Raw genomic sequence first — 13,510 nt, 5'->3', positions numbered from 1 at the left:
GGTCGCAGTAGACCGCCACTTGGTGTAAAACTCGCAGTCGCCACCTTCCTGTGGCTACGTCATGAAACAAATCACATTGTGCTCGGAGCCACGAAGACGATGACATAAAGAAGAGAACGCGAGTGTATGGATCAAGTGGACTATCGAGCACTCTTTTGTGGATTAAAAATGTTCCCGACGGTGGAATCCGTGGGAAGAACGATGCTTGTTAAACGGAACCGGATACGTATTTGCTGGTTGTTCATGGCGCTTTTATGGGACTGCTGCACTGCTCAGATATCCTACTCGATTTCCGAGGAGATGGACAAAGGAACCGTGGTGGGCAACGTCGCGAAGGATTTAAACATCAACGTCAGGGACTTACAAACCAGAGATCTCACTGTGGTGTCCGGTTACAGTAAGGAATATTTCAAGACCAATTTCCGTACGGGGGAGCTTTATGTTGCGGAGAGAATAGACCGTGAGGAGCTGTGTCCTAAGTCCGTAAAATGCACTCTCAATCTAGAAGCTCTTCTGAGGAACCCGATGGGGCTTCATCGAATTGAGGTGACTGTTCATGATTTAAACGACAATGCACCTCGCTTCGTGGAGGAGTCCCACTCAATTAACATTTCAGAATCATCCCTCACAGGGGAGCATTTCTTACTCCCACTCGCGTTGGACTCAGATACTACTGGTAACTCCATTAAAACCTACAAATTGACCCCGAATGAGTATTTCTCTCTGGATGTGCAGGGCGGTGGCGAGCATAGTGTATCTGCTGAGTTGGTGTTGCTAAAAGCTTTAGACCGAGAAAAACAAGCCACAGTGAAGTTAACACTCAGTGCCATAGATGGAGGAAAGCCTCCTAAAACTGGAACACTGGAGTTAAATGTAAATGTCCTGGATGTTAATGATAACACTCCATCTTTTAGTCAAGGACTTTATAAAGCCCGAGTCAAAGAAAACGCCCTGCCTGGGTCTTTGGTGCTTCAGTTGAGTGCATCAGATTTAGACGAAGGTGACAACGGGAAGCTGATGTTCGGGTTTGTTAAACGTGCACATTTTGACCCCGCTGATGTGTTTTTAATTGACGCAGAAACCGGTGAAATCACGGTTAAAGACCATTTAGACTACGAGGCACAAGCAGCCTATGATATTCACGTCCAGGCTACAGATAAAGGTCCGTATCCTCGGAGGGCTAATGCTAAACTACTGGTGGAGGTTCTCGACGTCAACGACAATGCCCCAGAAATCGTAGTAACGTCACTCATGAATCCAGTTAAAGAAGACGCCGAGATAGGAAGCGTCGTTGCTTTAGTGACAGTCACTGATAAAGATGGAGGAAAGAATGGCAACACTCAGTGTAAAATTGCTGCTTCTACACCCTTTAAGCTTAAATCTAATTATAAAAATTATTACTCATTAGTTGTGGATGGCCTAATTGACAGGGAACAATGCTCTTTGTACGATATCACTATTGTGGCAACCGATGAAGGGAGTCCGCCTCTATCTAGCAGCAGCGTTATCACTATCCGAGTGTCTGACGTTAACGATAATGCGCCGCATTTTTCTGAAACAATTACAAATATTTACGTTAAAGAAAATAGTCCTGTGGGAGTCAGCATCAGTAGAGTAATTGCTGGAGATTCCGATATCAACGAGAATGCAAGAGTGACCTACGCTTTACTGGGAGATGCAAACGGGATTCCAGTAACATCAGTTATGAACATCAACTCCGAGACTGGAGATATAGTCAGTTTGCAGTCCTTTGACTACGAGAAGCTAAAGACCTTTCAGTTCAAAGTCCAGGCCACAGACTCCGGAGTTCCTCCGCTCAGCAGCAACGTCACCGTGAATGTTTTCATCCTGGATGAGAACGACAACAGTCCCACCATCCTGGCGCCCTATTCCGAGCACAGCTCCGTTAACAGCGAGAGCATCCCCTATTCTGCAGAAGCGGGATACTTTGTGGCAAAGATCAGGGCTGTAGATGCAGACTCTGGATACAATGCACTGCTCTCCTATCACCTGTCTGAGCCCAAAGGCAACAACAACCTCTTCCGGATGGGAACCAGCACCGGGGAGATCCGCACCAAGAGGAGAATGAGTGACAATGACCTGAAAAGTCACCCCTTGGTGGTGTTGGTTTGTGATCATGGAGAAGCCTCCCTGTCAGCTACTGTGTCTATTGATGTGGTGGTGCTTGAAAGCACAGCTGACATCCACACTCCGTTCAGACATGTGCCCATAAAGGAGGAGACCTTCTCGGATTTACACTTGTATCTCCTCATCGCCATTGTGGCCGTGTCCCTCATCTTTCTGCTCAGCCTCATCACCTTAGTAGCCGTCAGATGCCACAGACAGACAGACGGCACTTTGGGCAGGTACGGGGCCCCGATGATCACCACCCATCCTGACGGGAGCTGGTCTTACTCCAAAGCTACTCAGCAGTATGACGTGTGTTTCAGCTCAGACACGCTCAAGAGCGATGTGGTGGTTTTCCCGGCACCTTTTCCACCTGTAGATGCTGAACTGATCAGTATTAACGGAGGAGACACCTTTACCAGGACTCAGACTTTACCTAACTCTGACAAGGTAGGCTGAAATGGAGTTTTCTTGATGTTATTGGTTCATCCTTTGCAGTACGAGAAGCAACTTGTAAATAACGTCTGGGTGAATTTGAATCATATGGTTACTTCTTTCCCACTTTTTCACCATGTCTGATATTATTTTGGTCACGTATGAGCCGAGTATTTGACTTATGGATATGATCTATATGATCCACTGATGGTGCATCACAGGATGGAAGAACCACAGTTTTTTTTTTAATGTTGTTTGGACTTTAAGATACTTTGAGGCTATAAATCATGAATCGGTTGGTATCAATAATTTGAATATTTGAGTGTTTGAGTTGTGAAATATTGCTTCTAGTCTTGGTTGTCTTTGCTAGATATATTATTGAGACCATTTTACTTGTTGGGAGGGGGGAAAAAACAAACTGAAAATGACACTGTCCGTGGTGCTGACCTTCTGTTTGTGCTATTTTGTGGGGTCCTTGTGTGTTTAAGTATGAAATTGTTGTTCCAAGTTGTAGCAATAGTGTAATTGAAAATAGAAGTCGTGTTTCTGATATTCTGTTTTTACTTCTGCAAAGTACAGGCGCAGTATTGAGGTTATGTTTTTGCTGATATTTATCTTTTTGTTTGTGTTCAAAATAACTTGAATATTTCTCAATGGATTTGGATGAAATGTGGATGTGGAAGACCTGTTTAAATATTGGGGGTGGGGATCGGGATCCCTGTCTGGATCCAGGAATGTTTTGAACTTCGAGACATATAGGACAATTTTTGACATTTGTGCATATAATGCCACAAAAAATGGTAAGAGCACTTGGGTTTGAGTTGTGAAATATTGCTTCTAGTCTTGGTTATCTGTGGTGGTTTTCCCGGCACCCTTTTCCACCTGTAGACGTGGAATTGATTAGTAGTAAGGTGTCTCTTCAGTATTAACGGAAGAGACACCTTTACCTGGACTCAGACTTTACCCAACTCTGAGAATGTAATGATACGATCTGCTCAGGCCTCCTGATATAAATACAGTACAGTTGCCTTGGTTTGTCTTGCTCTAAGTCATTGAAATATTTTATGTTTCATTGTGTTGTACATTAGTTTGAAACAAAACATAATATGAAGGTAGCTGGTCAAGCAAATTGGTATAAAGGATATGTTTGGCAGGGGGCAAGGGGGGCGTACATATGACTTGGGGTCAAGCTTCTGTTTGTTAGCAGGAACTGTAGTTTTTACAACTCCAAAATATATGAAAAATATATGTTAGACGGCTATGGATGTGAATGGGATAGATGATAATGTACATATGTAAAAGTAAGACTGGGAGTTTTTGTGATAAATGTGTATTTTGGTATCAATTCATAGTGTTGTACTGTTTGTGCAAGATTGACCTTGTAGAAAAGTATCTTTTTTTACCACTAGATGTCGCACTTGGCTCACAGACGCTCCCTTCTTTGTCAGTGTTGGGAGATGGGGCGTGATTCTTTGTTCGTCATGACTAAAACTCATTATTTCGTGGTCTGACTCCGAAGTCTTAAAATGTTACTGACGGAGTAAACCATTCTGGTGCTATCTGTCGAAGAAACTTGGGAAAAATTATGAAACCAGAGGACAATTCCCGTTTTTGGATGTATTATTTCTTGCCTTTGTTTCATATATGGAGTGTGGTATCCGCACAGATTGTCTATTCCGTGACAGAGGAGTCGAATCCCGGTATTGCAGTGGGGAATTTAGCGAAGGACCTGCACTTGGATGTACAGGATTTGGAATTCCGAGGTTTACAAATAACTGGACCGAAAGCCAGGTATTTGGAGGTGAACACTAAAACCGGGATACTTGTTGTGAAGGACAGAATCGACCGAGAGGAGCTGTGCTCTCGCCGTTTAAAGTGCTCTTTGGAGGTGGAAGCCATTACGAACGCACCTCTCAATCTTTATCGCTTTGAGGTTAAAATTGTGGATATAAATGACAACGCGCCGTATTTCCGACAACCTGAGATTGTTCTAAATGTGTCTGAATCGGCTTTTCCCGGAGAAAGATTTACTTTGCTTAAGGCGTTTGACGCAGACGTTGGGGGTTATTCAGTAAAAAGCTACAAACTCAGCCAAAATGAGCATTTTTCCTTGGATGCGCAGAATCCCGGTGAGCAATCCATGTCTGCGGAATTGTTGCTGCAAAAAGCTCTGGACCGAGAGAAACAGTCAGTGATAAAACTCACATTGACGGCTCTGGACGGAGGAAAACCTGCTAAATCAGGAACGTTGCAGGTCGTTATTAATGTACAAGATGTTAATGATAATATTCCCATTTTTGACAAGGTGCTATACAAAGGCACCGTAGCTGAAAATGCACCCAATGGCGCAATCATTTTGTCCGTGAATGCTCGTGATTTCGACGTGGGTCATAACGGGGAAATTGAATATTCTATTATTAATCACGACGGTGATAATGATATTGATAAATTTGATATTGATTCAACTACGGGGGAAATAACAGTGAATGGTGATTTAGACCACGAAAGAAACAATGCCGTGGAAATCAGAGTGCAAGCAAAAGACAAGGGTTTGAATCCCAGGGCGTCGCATTGTAAAGTTCTTATCGAAATAATCGATGTTAATGATAATGCACCGGAAATATCAGTGACGTCATTAGTCGATGTAGTTCGGGAGGATGCGCCCATCGACACAATGGTCGGACTCTTAACAGTGAAAGACAATGACGCGGGGAAAAATGGCGTCGTTGACGTCAGAATAATGGAGGCCGTACCTTTCAAAATAAAAAACACATATAAAAATCATTATTCATTGGTAGTAAATGGAGTTTTGGATAGAGAGCAAATTTCTAAATATGATATTACAATAACCGCATCTGATGAAGGGGTCCCTTCGCTCTTCAGTACAAATATAATTACTGTTCATGTTTCTGATGTTAACGACAACGCACCCCGCTTTGGAGACTCTGTGATTAATATTTTTATTAAAGAGAACCGTCCCGCTGGTGAAGTTGTATACACCATAAGCGCAGATGATGCAGATGTAGACGAAAATGCTAAAATATCATTTTCAATAATGAATGCTAATCATCTCAAAGAGGATGTAGCGAGATTAAATATTAACATCAACTCCGAGACTGGAGAGATAGTCAGCTTGCAGTCATTTGACTACGAGAAGCTAAAGACCTTTCAGTTCAAAGTCCAGGCCACAGACTCCGGTGTTCCTGCACTCAGCAGCAACGTCACCGTGAACGTTTTCATCCTGGATGAAAACGACAACAGTCCCACCATCCTGGCGCCCTATTCCGAGCACAGCTCCGTTAACAGCGAGAGCATCCCCTATTCTGCCGAAGCGGGATACTTTGTGGCAAAGATCAGGGCTGTAGATGCAGACTCTGGATACAATGCACTGCTCTCCTATCACCTGTCTGAGCCCAAAGGCAACAACAACCTCTTCCGGATGGGAACCAGCACCGGGGAGATCCGCACCAAGAGGAGAATGAGTGACAATGACCTGAAAAGTCACCCCTTGGTGGTGTTGGTTTGTGATCATGGAGAAGCCTCCCTGTCAGCTACTGTGTCTATTGATGTGGTGGTGCTTGAAAGCACAGCTGACATCCACACTCCGTTCAGACATGTGCCCATAAAGGAGGAGACCTTCTCGGATTTACATTTGTATCTCCTCATCGCCATTGTGGCCGTGTCCCTCATCTTTCTGCTCAGCCTCATCACCTTAGTAGCCGTCAGATGCCACAGACAGACAGACGGCACTTTGGGCAGGTACGGGGCCCCGATGATCACCACCCATCCTGACGGGAGCTGGTCTTACTCCAAAGCTACTCAGCAGTATGACGTGTGTTTCAGCTCAGACACGCTCAAGAGCGATGTGGTGGTTTTTCCGGCACCTTTTCCACCTGTAGATGCTGAACTGATCAGTATTAACGGAGGAGACACCTTTACCAGGACTCAGACTTTACCTAACACAGATAAGGTGAGTTCAAATGTCCTGGAAGCATTAGCGTTGCTCTTTTCCATCCAAGACTGTATGAGGAGCTCTCCGTGGTACTTGTTGTGAAGCAGGGACAAGTGTCTTAAAGGAGAACCGCACTTTATTTGGAATTTTACCCATCATTCACAATCCTTATGTGAAACATGAACACATATTTGTGTACACTATAATGCCAGAAAACGAGTTAATATGAGCTAGCTAACAATGATGGTAATACAGTTTCTTGCTGTAGTTTGATGATTTAAAACAAAACTGAAACTTAGCATCAAACTACATATTTCCCATGACAGCCGTTGTTAGCTAGCTCATATTAACTTGTTTTCTGGTGAAATATGTGTTCGTGTTTCATATAAGGATTGTGATTGATGGGCAAAATTCCGCAAAAAGTGCAGTTCAGCTTTAAAGGTGCAGTTTGAGCAGTTGAAAGTGATATAGTACTCGACGTTTGCAAGTCTTTGGAAAAAAAAAGCTTTAAAAGGACATGGTTATTATTTCCAAACACCAGGGACATGCAGACATTTGATAAATGTGATAACAATTGTTATTTTTATTAGTAAACTGCAGCATCTTGGTCCATAAGTGTCAAAATTCACATAATAGCAGCATAATAAAACAACAAATTTTGCAGTTTGACATTTTTATTTACTTATTATGCTCACATACGTGCCACTGAGTTGGGGATGTTGGGCTTTTTGGGGGTCACTTTGGGATGGAGGGTGGATGCCCCGTGGCCCCTTTGGGTCTGGCCTGGCTTTGGGGTCAGCTGTTCAGTGTCTTTTTTGTGCTTTTTGTGCTGCTTGCTGGTTTGTTTTGGGGGTTCCAACAGTCTGCCGGTTCCCTGTTTGGGGCTTCACAATGTGGAGGTCATGGTGTTGAGATGTGGTTGGTGGTTGATGACATGGACTGTTTGAATGGCGGGTCTCATTGAACCATCACAGTAGTTTGCCAGTGGGGTCAGCGTGGGGCTTTGGACGTGTGCATTCGGGAGGTTAGGAGGGTGGGGCACTTTAGCTTTATACTGGGGTTTCACCTGGGGGGGGGGGGGGGGGTGTCCTTTGTGAATCGTACAGTATATTTTGAACAAAGTACTGAACACATTCATTAGCAACTGCTGTGATATGGAGACACAATATAATTAAACAAACATTCACTTGTACTACTGTAAGTAATTTGTAAGTCCTTCATACTCACATTCAACTGAAGTGACGACATATTTGGCTCCAAAAAACGCGCGGGAATTCCACCACCAGAGGTCCACTGTCCGTACGTGTCAAACCGATCTCACGGATTTAAGCCGATTTAAAGCGAAATGCTGAAAAAAAACAACCTCACTGGAGGTTAAATATGAATAATATACGTTAGTTATTATTGTTTCGAAGTGTTTGTCCATAAAAAAATACACATCCATCAGCGGTACAGGTATCCACATCAGACTGGCAAAGAGAGCCGGTATATTTTCTTCGACTTAAATACAAGCTATTTGTGCTCATTACTGCCCCGTGTGGCCAAACGTGTCACTGCAGCTCCTCTCATTACGTTGGCTCATCAACATTACTCAGTTTTGTTACATGTTAAATGTTAAATTGTGTCTGTACTGCATTAAGGTGTATTACGGTAACTTCAAATTGCAACATTTTCTTTTTTTGCAAGAGTATATTATGTGATGATGACATTGTTATGATTCATTTTGAGGCTTATAGATTGTTTTTTGTGTGGTGCTTCATTCATATGTTTACATATTATAATGAAGTATATACTTATATTGAGCTGTTTTACTATAAAAAATACAGTTGAGCTGTGAAATTAGACTATAAAATAGTGCTAGCTATTGCATTTTGAGAGTGTTGTTTTATTTCAATAAGACAGTGTTGGCTAGCAATTGATTTTCTCTAAGGTTTTTGTCATATGAATGATAAAAAACAACATAAAAAGTACATATTCTGTTGTCATACTGTAGCAAAAGGTGGACAATAACTCCAAAGCAGTGTACAGAAAACTATTTCCATAAATGCTCACATATACAGTCATTGGGACATTATAATGTGGCATAATTACAACAAAAAGATGCGTTATATATCTGGGCATGTCCTCACATCACTGATGTGCTCCGTGTTATCGTCGTCACACAGCGGCTTCAAACATGTGCTTCACCAAATTCACGTCATGCAATCAAATCCACTAGTCCTGCTTTTAATCCTTCCTCTTGCCAACATCGTGTTCCTTTCTGATGCTTAACATGCACATATTATTGGCATTCCAAACCAGGCTTCTGTCTCTCTGTGCTTCTCCTAAAGTACGCCGCTCATTCCCATCCCCCTCTACTCCACCACCGATTGCTGAGGAAGGGGGAGCAGCTGAGAGAACTAACAAGGAATTAATGTCCATCTCATGCAGACATGTGTGCTTATCAACCCTGAAGCGTTGCAAACATGATCTAATATATTTTCATTAGCATTCCTAATGTGTAGACATAACGTTCTTATGTACAGTATGTATGTTTTACATGCATTCATTCCATGCAGGTGGAACAATGCCAGGGCAGTGGCTTCATCTCATCTTCTGTGAGTCACTCAGACGACATGACCTCATTTCAGGGAGTGGTCCAGCACAAACAAGGATGGTCCGATGTGACTGTGACTTGCTTCAGTGTGAAGGAGATTTGACAGAGGCTTTGTGTGCTCACACGCATTGAAGGCAATGTGTGTGTGTGTGTGTGTGTTGCTATGTGTTTACAAGTGGGTCATCTTGTGATTTAAAGATGGCTGCTTCCTCTGTGAGGCTGCAGTGGGCTGTTGCGTCCTTTTTTTTCTCTCTCAATGTTTCATCTTCCTGAAACAATGCCTGAAGCTCTCTCCCTGCGTAAAAGTACTTCAGTGTGTCTTCTCCGTGCTGCAGCTCGATGTTAATGCAAGCGGGGAAAGGCTAAGAGGACGAGGAGGGAGGGGGGGATGGGCAGGTAATTTTCCGCTCCCTGCTGCTGCTGCTGCTGCTCTTGCTACTGCAGCTTCAGCACCGACCACGCAAACAGCTCCTCTCTGCTCTGCGGCTAGGCTAACTGGGCGGGGTCGACTACATGTAATGTCAATCATAGCAGACATGGAGGGGCAGTGAAGGGGGAGAATGAGGCTTTACCTGTGCATTTAACAGAATATTGTGTATGTTTACATGCATTGTCCCTAATAGCAGTATTATATGGGACAATACTCGGTTTTATGCTAGCAGCTATACCAGTATGATGTCATAGGAAAGCTTTTTGGCTCCATCGAATGCATTCAATTATTGATTTCTCGATGCATTATCTTGCATGAGACTGGCAGCAGTGGTTCACATCTCATTGATTGTATCATACTGTAAATCCACTCACACAGTCGTTCTTAAAGGGACAAAAAGCGTAGTAGAATATTTAATTTGTTATGTATGTATGTGTGTGTGTGTGTGGGGGGGGGGTTGAGGATGTTGTCTTTCCTAAATCAAACATCACGCATTCATCACTGTCTATCAGCCCTTCCACACAAGGGCGTGTCCTTTGTGCGAGCGAGGCATGCAGTGCTGTCTGTGGTTACCATGGAGACTGTTCTCAGCCTTAATGAAACCGTGTACTCCTGTTTCCTAGGAGCTGCCTGCCCCCCACTTCCATCAGACTTCCATCTGAGCATGTGCAGTTGATATGATCCAGAATGGAAAACAAGGAAGGATGCCTTGTCTTATGCTTTAAGAGAAAAATGGAGTGAGAGATGTGTAAAAGAAAAGAAAGGATGTATGGATTTTAGAGAGAGGGGAACAAATGAAGCAGCTTGAGCTCGCGATAATAAGAAAACTGCGGCTTTGGGGGACAATATGGACAAAAACAGTACACAGATGCCCTGTAGCCGAGTGCTAACATTTTACAATTTGTCACAGCTGAAGGAGTATTTATCACCCTTTCTCCTCCATTTCCTCCAGCCCATCCTCTGTGAATTAGTCCCTTCCCTTTTGGGAGTGGCATCGGGATGTTGTTTTGTCGTTTAGATTAGCTTCGTCATGCTCACAACAACTTCGGCTTGCATCCTCATTCCCCATATGGCGAGGATAAAAGAGCCAAGAGTGAAGCGTCCAAAAACCGGCCTGCCTGCATGAACTGATAGCTTTGTTCAGCATCACGTTGATTTATGCAAAAGGCTGAAACGGGAAGACGCTGTTTCACCCCAGAAAGGAGGGATTTGTGCTGCTTTTTAGTTCTCACTCTCGCTGCCCTTTATTTCTGAAAGCGAGGTTCATCAGGGATGAGGACAAACAAACACCCTGAGATATGCTCTGTGTCCACCTGTGGAAAGGGATCAGGGTTCGCATGGGACTGAGATTTGGAAAATTTGTAGTTGAACCTGAAGTTGAACCTGGGACAAAATACTTTAGCTGCATGCTAATTCTTCTGGAATTATTCCTGCATAGTCATTGTTTTTTCTGGTGTAATCTGGGCTTTGATGTGTCATCAGGGACGGGGGAACATATGTAGATATTGGCACCAAATGGATTTGGAGTTGTGGCATCTAAATGCTCTATTGCAGGGGTCTCAAACACGTGGCCTAGTTTAGGTCCCCGCCTTGATATGAAAGTTTAATGTCAGTGCGGCCCGCGCAAGTTTGATATGGATGCTGTATGGTATCATGTACCCAGAAAAAATGATTACGTTTGATTAATGTTCATGTTAAAGGTTAAATAACTGTTAATAGTTATCCTCCCTATCCGTGTGGAAGTGGTAAGTTTTTGGCTTTTTAAGTTTAAAGGAAATAACTTGAAGGCTACCGTTTAGGTCGCTAGCTCTCTAGTTTGCGAGTTAGCATGTGTCTCAAGACGCTGCAGTTGTGCAATATGTTGTAAATCAGGGGTCTCAAACACGCGGCCCGCGGGCCAAATGTGGCCCGCAGGACACTAGTTTGAGGCCCCCGCCTTGATATGAAAGTTTAATGTTGGGCTCTAATAATGCTTTGTTCATTTTAATCTGAAAAAAATAATTTGTCTACCCACCAACTATATGTGGTTTCTTAAGTTTTTATTATTTAGTGTTTTATTATTATTATTATTATTATATTTATTTATTTATTACTGATTGATTGATTTTCTTTATTCTTGATTTGTTTATTTATTTTTCATCTTATTTTGTGTAGAAAAATAAAAAGTAAGATATTTGAGAACAGTTTTATCAGAGCTTTTCTTGTAGAAAATCGGAACCAAAGCAAAGTTTATTCATTTTTCTGTTTTTAATAAATGCATTTTTGGGGGGAAAACCTCATAGTGCCAGTGGCCCCCAAGTAAATTGAGTTTGAGACCCCTGTTCTATTGTCACTCATTTGCCTTATCGCTTATGTTGTCAATTTCAAGTTATTATGACAAAACGGCAACGCAAATGATTGTCCTTGATGTACTGTACCTAGTACTCCCCCCCCTCCCCCCTTCAAGTCATAGCAGGGATTATGCATTAGAGAGCTTTGGCTTAATGAAAAAGCCCAGTGGCTGGGGAGTGGGTGGAGGGGTGGGGGGGTGATCACGTGTCCATTTCTTGTACTACCAATTTATTCCAACAGAGGGACCAATTTCACTGCATGTGTCCTGCAACTTTGCTCCCTTTCCCATGCAGGCTACTCTCCCTTCCTGTCACTGTGTGACTTCCTCCATAATGATGGTGGCGACATCAGGTCCTGAAGCAGCAGATAGACAATTGGTCTTATAATACCACCTCCACAACCTCGCTTCATGTCATGAATTAATACCAGAAGGTCCAGAAAAACATGAAATGTACACAAACTAAATCAATTCAATTGATGGATCAATAATTATTTAGGGGCTGCACGGTGGTCCAGTGGTTAGCACGCAGACCTCACAGCTAGGAGACCAGGGTTCAATTCCACCCTCGGCCATCTCTGTGTGGAGTTTGCATGTTCTACCCCGTGCATGCGTGGGTTTTCTCCGGGTACTCCGGTTTCCTCCCACATTCCAAAAACATGCTAGGTTAATTAGCGACTCCAAATTGTCCATAGGTATGAATGTGAGTGTGAATGGTTGTCTGTCTATATGTGCCCTGTGATTGGCTGGCGACCAGTCCAGGGTGTACCCCCGCCTCTCGCCTGAAGACAGCTGGGATAGGCTCCAGCACTCCTGCAACCCTCATGAGGATAAGCGGTAGAAAATGAATGAGTTCTCCTCCTATTTTGTGTGGAAGTGGTAACTTTTTGGCTTCTTATTTTGTCTTTCCCCACCCAAACCAACAGCAACTTCTCAACATCTTCATGGTATGTCATCCTGGTTTTGTGACCACATTAACTCCTTTCACAACATTAACTCCCTTGATTTCTTCTCTCGTGTTTAGCATGTAGCTCAATGTTGATTTGTACTTTGCGATAATTATTAGTTTCATTGTCTGTACGTAGGATTTTGCATCATATTAACCAAGTGAAACGTTTTTGTAGCTCACTAAAAATTCGGGATGTCCTAATGCCAAAGGAGATATTATGAATGGTCTCTGTAATGGTCGCTTGCAGTATTAATGATGTTGGATCTTGGGGAATGAAAAGGTCCTTAATATGTGGGACTTTTTGCATCATTAATGAAACGGGCAGATTCTGGATGTTCATTTTATGACAAAGTGAAAGATTATCTCTTATTTTCTCATACGAATTTGAGCCCTATCTTCATTTCTTGGTTATGTATTTTTGTGTGTTTGTGGCTAATATAAGAGAGACAATAACAGCAGTGTTAGAGTCCATAGAGGTGAAAGTGGGGTTGTCTGATTGAATGGTGAAGCGATGCAGGATTATTAAAGTGATTCAAAGTACTGGCATATGTAAAGGAATACCAATTAGCCTCTGCAGCTCCGTGCTTGTTGACGCATATCAGGCATCTGTCAGTCGCAGAAACACATTTTGATGACTTGATGTGGATTACCCAGGTGTAAAACAAAGTGTAGCTCTGTGGCACGCAATTAAC

General features: G+C 42.9%; 1 protein-coding gene across 18 annotated transcripts in view; it reads left to right on the top strand.

The window, feature by feature from the left end:
• LOC131110216 (protocadherin alpha-C2-like) overlaps positions 1-13,510 on the top strand; it is a 116,138-nt gene that overhangs the window by 81,445 nt on the left and 21,183 nt on the right. Inside the window, exon 1 of one of the 18 annotated variants that reach the window (XM_058063081.1) lies at positions 127-2,577. The exons of 16 other annotated variants lie outside the window; for them this stretch is intronic. In XM_058063081.1, the coding sequence (XP_057919064.1) occupies positions 127-2,577 (2,451 nt within the window). Of the gene's footprint in view, positions 1-126; positions 2,578-2,608; positions 6,533-13,510 lie in introns of those variants that run through there. One more of the 18 variants, XM_058063086.1, reaches the window with a different exon arrangement.

Source organism: Doryrhamphus excisus, chromosome 23, assembly GCF_030265055.1.
Source record: "Doryrhamphus excisus isolate RoL2022-K1 chromosome 23, RoL_Dexc_1.0, whole genome shotgun sequence".
In the NCBI taxonomy this organism is placed as follows: Eukaryota; Metazoa; Chordata; class Actinopteri; order Syngnathiformes; family Syngnathidae; genus Doryrhamphus; species Doryrhamphus excisus.
The sequence above is the reverse complement of the archived record's forward strand: the minus strand, read 5'-3'. Positions and strand labels throughout refer to the sequence as shown.